Source organism: Anomaloglossus baeobatrachus, chromosome 3 (genome assembly GCF_048569485.1).
Source record: "Anomaloglossus baeobatrachus isolate aAnoBae1 chromosome 3, aAnoBae1.hap1, whole genome shotgun sequence".
NCBI lineage: Eukaryota > Metazoa > Chordata > Amphibia > Anura > Aromobatidae > Anomaloglossus > Anomaloglossus baeobatrachus.
Genome location: NC_134355.1, coordinates 405234546 through 405250499, shown reverse-complemented (window position 1 = coordinate 405250499; position 15954 = coordinate 405234546). Strand labels below are relative to the sequence as shown.

Genomic DNA, 15954 nt, shown 5'->3' with positions numbered 1-15954 from the left:
CCCCGCCCCCGTCGCACATGCGATATCTTGTGATAGCTGCCGTAGCGAAAATTATCGCTACGACAGCTTCACATGCACTCACCTGTCCTGCGATGTCGCTCTGGCCGGCGAACCGCCTCCTTCCTAAGGGGGCGGGTTGTGCGGTGTCACAGCGATGTCAGACGGCAGGGGGTCAATAGAAGCAGAGGGGCGGAGATGAGCGGTATGTATGCATCCAGCCCACCTCCTTCCTTCCTCATTGCAGCCGGGAGGCAGGTAGGAGATGTTCCTCGCTCCTGCGGCTTCATACACAGCGATGTGTGCTGCCGCAGGAACGAGGAACAACATCGTACCTGTCGCTGCAGCGACATTATGGAAATGCCCGACACTACACCGATTATACAATTTCGACATTTTTGCGCTTGTTAATCGTATTAAAAACGATTCACATACTCCGATGTCGACAGCGATGCCGGATGTGCTTCACTTTCGATTTGACCCCACCGACATCACAGCTGTGATGTCGTAGTGTGCAAAGTACCCCTTAGAGTTTAGCTCATGAAAAATGGGAGCAAAATCAAAAGTGTTATATTTTTTTTCTTCACTGCATAATATAATCCTTTAATGAGTTCTATGGAGTCATTGTTCTAAATGATTTATGAAAACAGTGAAAACAGTAGTCATTATTGGAAAAAAAAAGTTTTTATTCTTATCCAAATGATGATCATTGTCTTTCATGTAGGGTACATCATTCAGCATAGAAATTGGATTTTCTCAGAAAAGAATTTTATTTAAATAAGATTAGCTGGATTTCATATTCCCTTTGACATAATATGTAGTTTTAACACAAAAATATGATATTCTAATTACACATTTTATGTAACAGGACATGATGTGAAACAATTTCACAGTTTTATATCTGCTTACCTTACAGATAGATAAATATACAATTAAAGTAGAGCATACTTCAGATATATGTCACCACATTCAGCCTTCAGATTCAGTTATCTGCAGTTTTTTCTGAAGACAAACCTTTTTTTGTTTTATTTATAAAGAGGTACTTGTGTAAAGCTGACCACTAGAAATTTTCCTGAGACATGAAAGACGCAAAGACAAAAATTCTGTCTGAAAAAATGTTGTTAATAATTTGGTCCTTTTCTAAATGGATCTCTTCCAATAATTGCGCTAAAACAAATTGATGGGTCACAAATTCCTGGTTGTCCCGGAGAGCCTTGTGTACCGGGAGGTCCACGTTCACCTTCTCGGCCTGGAGGCCCTGGTAATCCAGGTTGACCTTCTTTGCTCATTCCTGGTTCTCCCACAGGTCCTACAGGAAATTAGTGAATAATAATACTAACAATAATTAGGTTTCAGTAGTTCTGGTAGTAGATATAATAAAAAATATCAGGCAGAATCATCTATCCTAGTGGAGCCTTTTAGCTTAATTTAGTACCTAGGAAATCAAACTGTTGGATAGTCGAAGTTACATATATTTGGGGTTCACACAATACAGCACTGAAAATATTTTACTTTATGAGTTCATGAGCTGACAAGACAGAAGAAAAGGCAGCTTTCCCTTTAAATTGTCTTGGTAATGAAAATATAGCCAATTTACGATACCTGGAATTCCTTGTGGACCTTCAATTCCTTGCTCTCCATCCCCCTTATTTCCTTTTAAGCCAGGTTTTCCAGGAGATCCTGTAGGTATCAACATTAAAGAATGCTGCATTTAAAATAAAAAAACACCAAAAAGGAGCCAAGACAAATGATATGTGCACACACAGAATGTGGTGAGCCTTCCTCATAAAGATGGCTGCAGCCAAGGTGCAAGATGCTGATGTCACAGCCACTCAACCTCCACACTAGGGGGGAGGGGCAGCTGCTTAGCATAAGACATGCACACTAATAAGGCTTGCACTGGGAGCCCATCATATAATGAGTGAAATGCACAGTGTCTGAACTGTGACCTATAAATGACGCCAGAAACCCAGGTCAGGCGGGCAAAACAGCACTATATAGGTGCATCTCGCACGGATACACGAGACGCACAGTGTCTGAATAATGGCCTATAAATGACGCACAACACCAGGTCCAGACGGGTCAGTTAGCACTATGAGTACATAACACATGACAGGCTCACCATTTAACCACCTGAATTCAAAAGGTCCACACACATCCTGCAAAAATGGATAAAATGTGCCATACCTCAATTAGTGAGATATTAGTTTATATTTTGGCCCAAAATATGTAAGCTCGCAATCCGTTCGTCAAGGATTCTCACACTTGCGAGTCCCTACACTGAATTAGTTAGAAAAACCAAAAAGAACTATGTCAAAAAAACACCAAAAAGGAGCCAAGACAAATGATATGTGCACACACAGAATGTGGTGAGCCTTCCTCATAAAGATGGCTGCCGCCGAGGTGCAAGATGCTGATGTCACAGCCACTCAACCTCCACACTAGAGTGGAGGGGCGGCTGCTTAGCATAAGACATGCACACTAATAAGGCTGGCACTGGGAGCCCATCATATAATGAGTGAAATGCACAGTGTCTGAACTGTGACCTATAAATGACGCCAGAAACCCAGGTAAGGCGGGCAAAACAGCACTATAAAGGTGCATCTCGCACGGATACACGAGATGCACAGTGTCTGAATAATGGCCTATAAATGACGCACAACACCAGGTCCAGGCGGGTCAGTTAGCACTATGAGTACATAACACATGACAGGCTCACCATTTAACCACCTGAATTCAAAAGGTCCACACACATCCTGCAAAAATGGATAAAATGTGCCATACCTCAAATAGTGAGATATTAGTTTAGGTTGGTGCAGGTTGACAAATGCAATCAATGTTGGTTTGTGTGGTTTTAATTTCTTAATAGATCCAGTAAAAGTTAAATTTTTGTTTATTAATAGAAAAATAACCTTGATAAACAATAAGGGGCAATTAATGTGTTATGTACTCATAGTGCTAACTGACCCGTCTGGACCTGGTGTTGTGCGTCATTTATAGGCCATTATTCAGACACTGTGCGTCTCGTGTATCCGTGCGAGATGCACCTATATAGTGCTGTTTTGCCCGCCTGACCTGGGTTCCTGGTTTTCTGGCGTCATTTATAGGTCACAGTTCAGACACTGTGCATTTCACTCATTATATGATGGGCTCCCAGTGCAAGCCTTATTAGTGTGCATGTCTTATGCTAAGCAGCCGCCCCTCCCCCCTAGTGTGGAGGTTGAGTGGCTGTGACATCAGCATCTTGCACCTCGGCTGCAGCCATCTTTATGAGGAAGGCTCACCACATTCTGTGTGTGCACATATCATTTGTCTTGGCTCCTTTTTGGTGTTTTTTTGATATAGTTCTTTTTGGTTTTTCTAACTGCATTTAAAATAACCAGAGTGTTAAAGGTTTTTTCTCATGAAGACATTAACTGTTAAAAAAGATCCTGTAGGTATTAACATTTTAATTCATTAAAGAATACTGTAATTTTATAGGTGTTGTTCCCTTTCAAATAAATATCTACTCTGACTGCATCTGGCTATAGAAAAAAAACCCCATTGTAATAACCTACTTTGGGCCCAGTGCAGTTCCCGCTTTCTGGCATTGGCTTATAAGAAATCTGCAGCAGAATGGTGCTATGGAGCATTTATGGGCAGATGCTGCCATCTAATGGACATAGACAGTGGGTGAAGGCACTTGAGAAGAGCCGGAACAAAAGACAAGAGATTGGTTGCTAGGGAGACAGCAAGAGAACAGATGCACTAAAGACACTTGACTTGGCTTTGGCACACAATAGAAATATAAAAGCTAAAGACATTAGCAGAGGGGGTGCAGCAGCTGCCATACTTATACTAAGTCACTACCAGTCAAGAGAAGAAGACTGCACTGGCTTATAGCCAAGCTTCAAGGGATCATATCAGGGAAGGCAGAAGTATTTCCCAAAGATAGCTTATCGGTGTGAAGGTAGAAGACTACTGTAGCACTGGGGTCCCTGCAGAGATGCTGACTTACTCACCGCTGCGGCTGGGTTGCATCCTCCCCTGCTGCCCCACGGTCACCCATGTGTTCTTCTGCCTCCTTTTTTTCCCTGAGGCCTAGCTAGTTGTCAGGTCATGTTCTTCCTGTGTCAGTCATCTGTGCCTGTGCCCACCATCCCATACCTATCTGCCCCCCTGTACATTACCAATGCTCCTTGCACTTTGAATTGTGGCCACATCGATTCACTTCAGAGCTGGCCAAAGTGGCTTTTCTGATATCCCACCCTGGCAGGGAGGCTCTCACTTGGATCAACCTCCTGTGGGAGAGAAGAGATCTGGTCACCTCCAACGTCTTAGACTTTCTGGAGGCCTTCCGAAGAGTTTTCGATGACCCTTGGGTCATGTCACAGGTGCTGCGTTCTCCCCCCTGCAGTTGCATCAAGGTATACAGACTGTCAGCAAATACATAGTTTAGTTCCACACCCTTTCTTCAGAAGTATGCTGGAATAATAAGGCGCTGGTGCCGCATTTAGGGACGGTTTATCCAGGAGGATAAAGGATGAACTATCTGTTCATGATATTCCTGCTACTCTGGATTACCTGATGTACTTGGCTACCCGAGTGGACTTTAGGTTCCAGGAGCGATCCATGGAGATGAAACATGATAGGGGACCTATACAACTGTATCCATCATTCCACAGGCCGATGGGGTCCCAGTTTGCAGTTGCCGCTCCTGCTCCCGAACCCATGCAGTTCAACCATGTCAAGATGTCTGAACAATGTTGAGACAATTTTTGAGCCATGGGTCTGTGTCTCTACTGCAGAGGTGGAGAGCAGTTCAACCATGTGTGCCCCATGAGGCTGGGACCCTCTTGCCTAGGGCCTATAGGAAGTGTCACCCTTTGTGACAGCAAATCCTTGTTTGCTCTGCTCGTGTACATATTGTTTAACAGTTTTTGGTTCTCTAAGATGGTCCACCTGGATTCTGGATCTGCTGAGAACTTTATTCAACAGGCGATTGTGGATCGCTACAGGATCCCTATCCAATGCCACCAAAGTCCCTTGACAGTGTCTGCGATGGATACAACACTCTGGACGGAACCTATATGCTTAATGTCCCAGCAAGTGCAAGTTCAAGTAGGAGCTTCACATATGAAGAAGATACCTTTCCTGTTTCCTCCGAACTTGTACTGTCCATTTGTCCTGACTCTGCCTTGGTTCTGTATCCATGTGCCTGCAATGGACTTCGAATTCAGAGAAGTGCTTTCTTGGGAGCAGAATGGCCACAAAAAAGTCTGGTTCCTGAAGCCCCAGTGATGAATACCCTGTTTGCTGGTGTCGTCTTTCCGTCTTTATTTTAGGGTCCAGGAAGAAGCCCTTCAAGCAGCAGCCATGCAGTCTACCCCTTCCACCAGCCATGTCTTCACCTACCATCACTGAATACGAGTTACTGGAGAAGAGACCGCCTTTAGACCTGGTGAAGAGGGGATGTAAAGGGGAGTACTGTAGCGCCGGCATCCCTGCAGAGACTCTGACTTACTCATCACAGTGGCTGGGTTGCAGCCGCCCCTGCTGCCCTGTGGTCACCCATGTACTCCTCTGCCTCTCTCTCGGGGCCTGTGCACGCTGCACGGGATGCCTGTGAATGTGCTTATGGTGCAAGTTCACACCAGCACTCCACTTGAAAAGCTGGCAAGCCATTTCCTGGAAATGTTCTTCAACCTATAGCTGAGAGGCACTATGTATTTAGTGCACACTCTCATTAGGGGAGGTGCCTTCGCAACACTGATAGTTAGTCTTCCAGTCTACTAGCTAGTTGTCAAGTCACATTATTCCTGTGTTTGCCTCCTGTACATGTGCCCGCCTTCCTATACCTATCAGTCCTACCTGACCCTGCCTGCACCTGTGTCTGTACTTGTGTCCCTCTCCTGGGGTCAGCTGCCACAGTCATGGTCACTGCCCTAAAAGTTGTACCTGGCATCTGCCTTGCAGCAGGTACTTAATTTAAACGCTTCCCACTAAAGGATAAGCTCGGGTTTCCCCTGTGGTCCAGTGGGTCTACTCTTGCTCGTCGCCACTGGCATTGAGCGTTACAACTACAGTGGTACTGATTATGTGAGCAGAGGTTCCGATCATGTTATAAGCAGTTTCAATTGTGTGAGGAGAGGTTCCGATCATTTTATCAGAGGTTTCAATCATGTGAGCAGAGGTTTTGCTCATGTGAGCAGTGGTAAGCATGAGATTATCTCTCTGAGACTGTATATGACCAGGAGAGGTCTATCGACGACTAGAACTGCCTGTGGCCTACTGTGAAGGACCAAGTAGGCTGCCTAGTGGTGAATTTAGTGCACTTTTGTCAGAGTACTATGTGCCTCCTGGCACAGGGAGTTGGAGTGAGCTGACTGAAAGCCTGCAGTTTCATCATGAACAATGTCAAGAAACATTAATCTGCATTAATCTAGAAACTGACAGACTTGTGACATTGTAGTTGTCCTATGTTAATATAGTTGTTTCAGCATAATATTATATTGAGTATATATCCTATAGTGAGTTGACCGGAAGATGGTCAAACGAGTTAGTCAAGTGACATAAATTTCGGTGTGCCAAAGGGTTAGTGAATACTTGTTTAAGGTTCAAACAGGCACATTTAGTTGACGAACTGGATATCCCCATTGCACTTTTCAGTGTGGTAGCTCTGGGTTTCTTAGTTTCTAGTGCAGTGCTTTGAATACCAGGACCAGGAGTAAGGCCAGACTGTTAGCCACTGAACTGAGAGAGTGTAGTGATGACGATAATTAATAACCTGTTCTTTTGTAACCACTGAGTAAATGTCCTCTGTGTCTCTGCATCCTTGCTCCTGTTTATAGGCTGTGGCACTGAAGCCACGTTTAAAGTGTGGCAGCCAATCAGCAAGCTCAGGGCCACTAATTCAGAGTTACTTTGGTCACCAAAACTGCATAAAACTAGACAAAAAAAGACATAAAAGCATTGATGAATCGCAAGCTTAGTCTTAGTTTATACCTTTTAATCCTGGAAGGCCTGGTCGCCCTGGATGTCCTACTGGGCCTGGAAAGCCATTTCTACCAGGTGAGCCAGGATGCCCCCTTGGACCATCTGAGCCAACTGGACCTGTGGACCCTGGAGCTCCAGGAGGTCCTTGTTGAGTTTTACACTGACCACAACCTTGAATCCTTTCAGAATGAAGTATGGATGGTAACTGGGCTATTATATACAAAAATAAAAAAAAAATAATTATTAATTTGTGGCATACCCAGTAAAGCAGTTGCAATTCAGAAGGGTTCTCCTTTTTTAGTTATAGAATAAGTCATGGCATTTTCAGGATTATACCCTTTCCCCTTCTCCAGATATGAGAAAGTGATAGGGGAGATGCATAAGAACTTAATGTACAGAATATATTAAAGAGAATATCCATCTTTAAGGGAACTTATATTGAATAAATCTTTTGTATTTAGGCATAAAAATAATTTATGCAATTGTGTTTCATGAAAATAAAAAACTGCACAGTTTGGCTTTTGTAACATAAGGTAATCCAAGAGAGGATAAGAGAATCTGTCACTGAGCTCTTTCTGATATTCTTTTGAGAGAGTTTATAACTCTTTTATCTGTCTTTTTTCAAGCTCCTCAAGGCACTGTGCGCAAACTGTTTTTTGCCGTGGATTTGCCATGGTTTTTGCTGCAGAAAAGGTGCAGTTTTTGCTCATAACCTTTCTGCAGTCCTTCCCCAGCAAAATCTATGGGAAATCCAAAATGCTGTGCGCACACTGCGTTTTTTTCTTCCCTATAGGCTTTGCTGCAGAATTTCTGCAGCAAAAAAGAAGTAGCATGTCACTTCTTTTCCACAGGTACCTATGTTTTTGCCATAGATAATGGTTAAAAACCGCAGGGACCAACCCGCGGAAAAAACGCACCAAAACTGCATCAAAATTGCAACAAACCACGATAAAACCGCATGCGGATTTCGGGTGCATATTGGTGCGTTTTTTGCCGTGGGTGCAGATTTCTGCCAGAGGGTGCAGATTTTTCTTAAGAAAAACAAATTTCCCAGTGCACACAGACATTAAAGCCACAAGGGTGCAATATTTTAAATGAAACCCAATTGCAAAAATGATTTTTATCCTCAAATACATGAATTTAAGTTAAAAAGAAATCATCCCAAAAGTGGAAAACCCTGTTAAGGAAGAAAATCATGATTCCACTTATGCCACATATCTGTCCATATGTAAAAGTCACCGGCATAGATTACTCTAGCGCCGCCTCTGGCTAGCCTTACATAATGCCACTCCAGGTGACTGACATGTCTCTCCCAATGTGCGCACATTGGAGAGACCTGACACTAACCAAAAGCAGCTCTATAATCTAAAGTTGCTCTGAAATGCCAAAGCATCAGAGAAATATATACCTGGCTGCAATCGTGCGCCTCTGTTTCATGTTGCCCCTGGTTTGGGTAGTATGATTCAAGTGACAAGTTCCCTTTAAAGCTGTTCATTTTTTTAATTACTAAGATAAAAAAATTCTACTATATAGTATTCCTGTTATACTGAACAGTCATATTGTTAAGTCATTTTTACTGTACAATGAATGCCATAAATACATAACCTAAAAACTATGGTAGAATTTCATTTCCCCTCCCCCCATTTCTTCCCACTTGAAATATTTTCTAGTTTTCCTTTATATTATGCAAGTTTTGGCCCTTTTCAGTGTCGGACCCACTTTTGGCCAGGTGTCAACATTTGCAATCCTTGTTGCTTCTCTCTGTTATACTTGTTGTAAAGCTAATCAATACTTATGGATAGCATAGACGGAAGGGTAGTCAGGCAAGCTGGGGTCAGGAAACAGGAGGGCACGACAGGACACAGGGAGTAAGCAGAAATGCAGTCAAGTCATAGGCCGAGGGTCAGAATTCCAGGAGGTACGTATTAGATTCAGGAAGTAGACAGAGACATGGCCAGGTACCGGTCCAAGGTCAGAAGCCAGGAGATAACGACAGAACAGGGAGCGTGCAGAGAGGAGTCAATGAACAGCCCAGGGTCAAGACATTTAGATCAGAACACAAACACAAGCCAAGAGCACAACTGTACAACCAGAGAGTATGACTGTCCAGGTTCTGGGTGAGCATGTTCAGTAATGAAGCAGAGCAATTACCAAGAAGGCGGAACACCTGCGTAAAAGCACCTCCCAGAACCTTCATGGAAACCTGTGCTGTCAAACAACCTGTCAGCTAGTGCTCAAATAAAAACAACAGAGCATCTCCACATGCAAAATGCTCTGCACAAAGGAAACATGTCACTGCCGGCTCTGTAGTTCAAGAAGGCGTGGCAGAGCATCACCTGTGTGCAAAATGCTTTGCACAGAGCAATCAAGACACTTGTATGAAATAAAATAGCTTCTGCTACTCACTAAACAGAAAAATATGGACAACACACATGATATCCATGTGCTACTGTTTTCTTTCATGGGACCATTGACTTGCATTGGCAATTTTGTTTCACAACATGGATCAAAGTAAGACTTGTCTCCCTTTTTTTATTATGAAAATACAGTCCAGAAAAGAAAAAGTACATGTTAAAGGTCACATTTATTGTAATGGGTCCATGATATATGTGCAAAAATAATAGTTAGCAATAGTGTCCAAAAAAAAAGATTAGTGAAACAGCCTCTATATGGTAAAGTGAATTATGTTATTCAAAATGACAACCCAACAGACAAAACCAAGACCTCACATGGCTATGTTGATGGAAAAATAAAAAAGTTATTGCGCATTGAAAAAGGATAGGAAAGAACAAAAGCGCAAAAATGAAAAATTGACCAGGAATGAAGAGGTTAATGAATTTTTTTTTCTTTTTTTTTTTCAATCAGTGCAGTTCACAAATGTCAAATGTTTTAGATATAATTATTACAATATCTTGAGAATCGTTCCATATGAAGAATATTTTTTTCTTGTATTACAACGTACCTTTTAAAACATCCATGCAAATTTCCCGTATAAATTGTTCCGATTGCTCTTTACCCTTTAAAAAAAGCAAAAACATTGACATGAGTGTCCTTACAGCACAGGCTAATGATTAATATGTCTTATATTCATCTACTCACTCTTCTTACTCTCATAGCTTACTTGTATCTTGTATTTCTGCAAATATTTTAGCATCCAAATAAAGTTTGTAGAAAGTCATGCTCATTTTATAGACGCAACCTCATTTATATATGTTAAAGGTATTATAGAAAAATTATCATCTACAGTACTGTGCAAACATTTTAGACAGGTGTAGAAATTATAATTCAAGTCAGAAAGTGTCATAAATAATTCAGCTACATGTTTGAAAGTCAGGAAGGAGTGTTCCCCAGTACCGCTGGAAGTGAAGGTGCATGTGTTGTACAAGGGCAATATGTCCCAGGTGAGGTCTCTCAAACTGCAACAAAAGGAAAGTCGAAAAGTGGTGAGTGTGTTACAGAAGGGGGATAAGAAAGGACACCACTTGGCAATGTGACATCTGTTCCGAAGAACCTGGCCTGTGCATAAAAGAATTTTCAAAGTCTTCCATTCATCCATGGATTACTAAATATATTTCTTCACAACTTACATTTTATTCAGAGAAAGTGTATAAATAATAGGTAAGTAATTAACAAACGTTGTGGCAGAATATACCTACTTTTTTTAAAATTTTTCTTTATTAACATGCATTTAAAAACCAAACACAAACAAAAACCATATGTGGACTAAAAATTCTTAGGTAGCATGGAGGTTTCTATGAGCCCAGTTCAAAGACTCTGAGGCCTCAGAGTGCCAAAACAAATAATCAGAAAGGGAGGCAAAAAACGGGGGAGGGGGGGGTTCCCTTTTCTCTCACCCTAGATATGTCACTGCCTGCCAATGGAGTACATCCTAATGTAAATGATGCCCCCATTCCTCGGCGGCTCTCCCTTATCTGGTCCTCACTCTTTTCCGTGTCAGGTCACTTGGGTCTCAAGTAAAATGAATACACTTTTACCACTAGGGGCTCATAGAAGAAACATATGAGAACTACCACTTATAAATTCAGTGCACTTTAGATTCCTAACCTAGATAGCAGACACTTCATTAGTGACATTAGACCATATCTCATACATAGGGGATTGTTTATAATAATTTTTTAGTCCACATATGGTTTTTGTTTCTGTTTGGTTTTTAAATGCATGTTAATAAAGAAAAAATTTAAAATAAGTAGGTATATTCTGCCAGAACTTACATTTGCTCATCTGTTATACTCTACACAACTCACCTATGTCAACACATTATAAAATTCACACATCAGGGAAACACCAGTTCAATTCCAATATAAAGTTTTTTACTGTTTTGGTACCTCAAGATTTCACCAAATGCGACATATGCCCACAGACCATTCTATCAAAGTCTGCGCTCCAAAATGTCCTCCTAGCTTTCGGAACTTGGCAGTGTACCTAAACAGTAGTTTTCCACTACATGTGGGGTTTCAGTGTATTAAGGAGAAATTGCGCAACAAATTTTGAGGTCCATTGTATCTTGCTACTCTAGTGAAAATGAAAAAAATTGGGGCTAAAGCAACATTTGTGTGGGAAAAATAATGTTTAATTTTCATGGTTCAGCTTCGTAAAATTCTGTGAAGCACCTGTGGGTTTAAGGTGCTCACATCACATCTAGCTAAGTTCCTTGAGGAGTCTAGTTTCCAAAATGTAGTCACATGTAGGGGATTTCTACTGTTTGGGCACATCAAGGGCTCTCCAAACATGACTTGACACCTGCAGACTATTCCATTAAAGTCTGAGTTCCAAAATGTCACTCCTTCCTTTTGGAGCACGGCAGTGTGCCCAAACAGTACTTTTCCATCACAACTAGAGTATTGACACACTCGAAAGAAATGGCACAACAAATTTTATGGTGCATTTTATCCAACTATCCTTGTGAAAATTAAATAATAAATAATTAAATATTAAAGCTGTTGGGCTAAATCTACATTTTAGTAGTGAAAATGTGATTTTTTTTTCATTTTCATGGTTCAGCGTTGTAAAATTCTGTAAAATTCTTGTGGTTCTAGGTGCGCACCACACATCTAGATAAATTTAATGAGGAGTATAGTTTTCAAAATGGGGTCACTTGTGGTAGGTTTCCACTGTTTAGGCATATTAAGGACTCTCCAAACACAATATGGTGTCTGCTATCAAGTCCAGACAATTTTGCGTTCTAAAAGTAAAATGATTCTTTTTCCATTCCAAGCCCTGCCATACGCCCAAACAGATGTTTTCTACAACATATAGGGTATTGACTTAGGATAAATTGCACAACACATTCTATTGTCTATTTTCTCCTGTTACTCTTCTGAAAATGAAAAAATTGGTGCTAAAGCAATAACTTTGTGGGGAAAAGTACAATTTTTACTTTTTATTTCCATATTGCTTTAATTCTTGTGAAGCCCCAAAAGGATTAATAAACTGCTCGACTTTAGTTTTGAGCACTAGGAGGGGTGCAGTTTTTAAAATGGTGTCACTTTTGGGTATTTTTTGTCACATATGCCCCTCAAAGTTACTTGTGATGTGGTCCCTAAAAAGTAGTTTCTGTAAATTTTGTTGGAAAAATGAGAAACTCGGATAAACTTTTTACCCTTATAACAAAAAAAAATGATGATGCTAATGTCAAGTACAAATGTGGAGATATCTGAGCTGTTTTTGTGAATAATTTTCTTCACAACAGCCACAAACACATAGGAAATAGCTGTCTGATGAGATCTAATTAGCTTCTGGGGTAGAGATTTTTTGTGCACAACATGTGCCATGTATGGGCAGCAAAAAATATTTCCCATATTTTTCAGTTTATAAGACGCACCGGATTATAAAACACACCCCAAATTCAGAGTAAAAAAGGGTGAAAAAAGGCGTCTGTTTTATAATCCGGTGGTGTCTTACCAGAAGAGGTGGTAGTGGTGGTGGAGCGGGGTCACAGGAGTCAATGGCGGTGGGTGTCTCACATGCTGTCCCAAAAACTGTCTGCTGTGCTGATGCAGGGGCAAATGTCCTGGGGCTCAGGCAGTGGCAGTGGCAGTGGGCAGTGAGGGCTTAAGAAAAATGCCGAGTTAGCGCGTGCGCAAATTGAGCTCTCGACTCAATGGCAAGCTGTGATCTCATCTGCGAAAGCGCCACCTCCAGGTGCCATTTTCCTTCAGTCCACTGCTGGGAGATCAGTGGGTCAGAGGCGGTGCGTGTTCAGATAAGATATTGAGTCATGAGTGGAATCTGTGCAAGCGCCGACTCCGATCGCCATTATTAGAAGTCCTCAACGCTCACCCAGCAGCGCCAGCCCAGTCACCACAGCACCGGTACCAGCCACTGCAGAGCCCGCACAGCCGCTGTAGAACCTGCACATCCGCCGCAGCACCAACCCTGCAACTGCAGCCCCTGCATAGCTGCTGCAGCACCAGCCCAGCCACCGCAGCCCCTTCACAGCCCCTGCAGCATTCCCCCGGCCTTCTGCAAATTTGTGGGAGGAAAAGTGTGTCGCATAATCCAAAAAATACGGTACTTTATTTTTCCATTAAAAATCTACCATGTGTGAACTCTAATGTGTGCAACTGTGAAAGATTGAGTGAGGAGTTTTCATTTCAGACAGAACTAAAATGGATATTAAATATTATATTTGCAATATAATTCCTTTAAATCATTCCTGACTGCAATTGTTAAATGTTGCAGCCATAAATAATGTTATTTAGCTATGATAATATCACTTTTTTATCTGATTCCTCATGTAATTGCTTTCAAAGTCAAGCATTTCCTGTGGAAAGATGTTATGTCATAATGATGTGAATTCCTTCTCATGTGAGGAGGCCAAGAAGGTGTTCTTTGGTAGGCAAAATCTGGGTCCATGACATTCATACCACCATTATGTTTTCAATGTGACATCACATGAATTTTAGTTGAGCGACACACACTAAAATTACACTAAATGTATTTAATCTGAAATCTGCAAAATGTCATTCTTGTCCCTTGTTTCTGATCTCTCTGTCATTTTTAATGCCATCTATGCAAAGTTTGGATATGGTGACAAATAAAGCTCAGCTTAAAGGTGTTAACCCTCAAGCACAACTTATCACATATCCCCAGTATGTCTGTGACCCCCACCTATTATGAAAACTGGGGTGCCGAGTCTCTTGTTTGAATGGAACAGTGCATTTGCATGCACCCTGAAAGTCCACCCAAAGCCTGTAGGACTAAAGGCTCATAGCTGAGCAATGAGAAGTTGCATATGCCCATCAACCCCACAGACTGTGTAGACTGAGAGTGTGCATGCTGGTGCACTGCTTCATTCTTTCTTACAAGTAGTGAGGTACCTAGTAATAAACAGTTTATTGCTTTGCCGATAATAAGTTTTGAATGATACAGTATATCCCAAAAGTGAGAAAATTCCACACATTTTTGGAAATATTTTATCATATATTTTCATGGGACAACATTGAAGATATGACACTTTGATACAATGTAAAGCAGTCAGTGTCCAACTTATATAACAGTGGTGTAAATTTGGTGAACCCACTAGTGATGAGCAAGCATGTTAAGGCAGTCCTAGAAAATAATGGTCGCCGCACAAAATATTGACCTTTTTGGAAAATGTGGCCATTTTCACTTAAGGGTGTACTCACTTTTGTTGCCAGCAGTTTAGACATGAATTGCTATGTGTTGAGTTCTTTAGTAGGCACTAGTGATGAGCGAGCACTACCATGCTTGGGTGTTCAGTATTCGTAACAAGCAGTTGGTGCTCAAATGGGCGCGACTTGAGAACCCAAGTATATTGGAAGTCAAATGGGGACTCAAGCATTTTGGGTGGAAATCTTCAAGAAAAATCGAGTCCACCATTAACTTTCATTATACTTGGGTAGTTGAGACGCTCATTCAAACACTAACTGCTCATCACAAGTACCGAACACCTAAACATCATAATACTCAATCATCACTAGCACCCACTAAATAATGCAACAGCCATTAATGTCTAAACCACTGGCAATAAAAGAGAGTATATTCCTAAGTGAAAATGGCCAAATTTTACAAAAGGGTCAATATTTTGTGTGGCCACCATTATTTTCAAGCACTGGTTTAATATTAGTGCTCATGGAATTTAGTAGAGCTTCAGAGGAGCCACTGAAATCCTCTTCCCCTCCTACATGATTACATCACTATTATTGTTGAGTGTAACATCTGCAGCAGAACTCACTCAGGCTACCCCTGCTCTTGGTGTTAGGTGGCATGGCACTCGCATCATAGTTGCCAGGGCAACACACGTGTATATGCATTAAAGCCTAGTGATATTTATGCTTGTTCCTGTCCAGTCAGCTTGTATAGTGTGTTGCTATGGGACCTAAATTTTTCATAGTCCTGCAGGAGCCAGTGGCAGGATTTCTCCCTATTAGAAATGAGTGGACCTGATGACGTTCAGTCCGGCATGTTCAGCCGGACTTTAGATAAAGTTTAGCTCAAAGCCTGTACTTGACCTGAACTCCAATGGAAGTCCCTAATTGGGCAGCTCGGGTCAGCACCGAGCATTACCCAAGCACAGCGATGCTCGCTCAAGTGGTTTACATATGTAAAGCACCTGAACTCACACACTAATTTTTTTTGTATAGTCTGTGTTTGATACGAACACCGAACTTCACTGTTCTGGTTCGCTTATCTCTACTACCTATTTAAATCTCCTTCAGTCCCTGGTTAGCAATTATATCAACTGCACTGCTGGTTGTTAATGGCTCCTCCTGTGTTTACTAGTAATTATTTGTGCTATGTGTCCTTGTCCTCTTTTACTGACTACGCAGTTGTCTTTCGATTCTGCTTCAATTTGATTTGTTTTGGTTTTGACTCAGCTTTCTGACTACCCTTTGCCTTTTAGTCCTCCTGGCTGATAATACTGAATAGCTACTTGTGACATTCAGCCTTCAAATAATAATCTTATTATAATAATCTAAGTTTAGTCTTTCCTGATGT

The 15954-nt window shown here is 41.6% G+C and overlaps 1 protein-coding gene across 1 annotated transcript in view; it reads right to left on the bottom strand.

Moving 5' to 3' along the window:
• Window positions 1-662: 662 nt before the first annotated feature.
• The window catches only part of COL21A1 (collagen type XXI alpha 1 chain), a 415279-nt gene continuing 399987 nt past the window's right edge, over window positions 663-15954 (bottom strand). The window contains exons 26-29 of the mRNA XM_075340296.1: window positions 9935-9989; window positions 6982-7182; window positions 1600-1677; window positions 663-1306 (exon numbers count right to left, since the gene is read on the bottom strand). Coding sequence (XP_075196411.1) covers window positions 1119-1306; window positions 1600-1677; window positions 6982-7182; window positions 9935-9989 — 522 coding nt within the window. The 3' untranslated portion in view covers window positions 663-1118. The remainder of the gene's footprint in view (window positions 1307-1599; window positions 1678-6981; window positions 7183-9934; window positions 9990-15954) is intronic.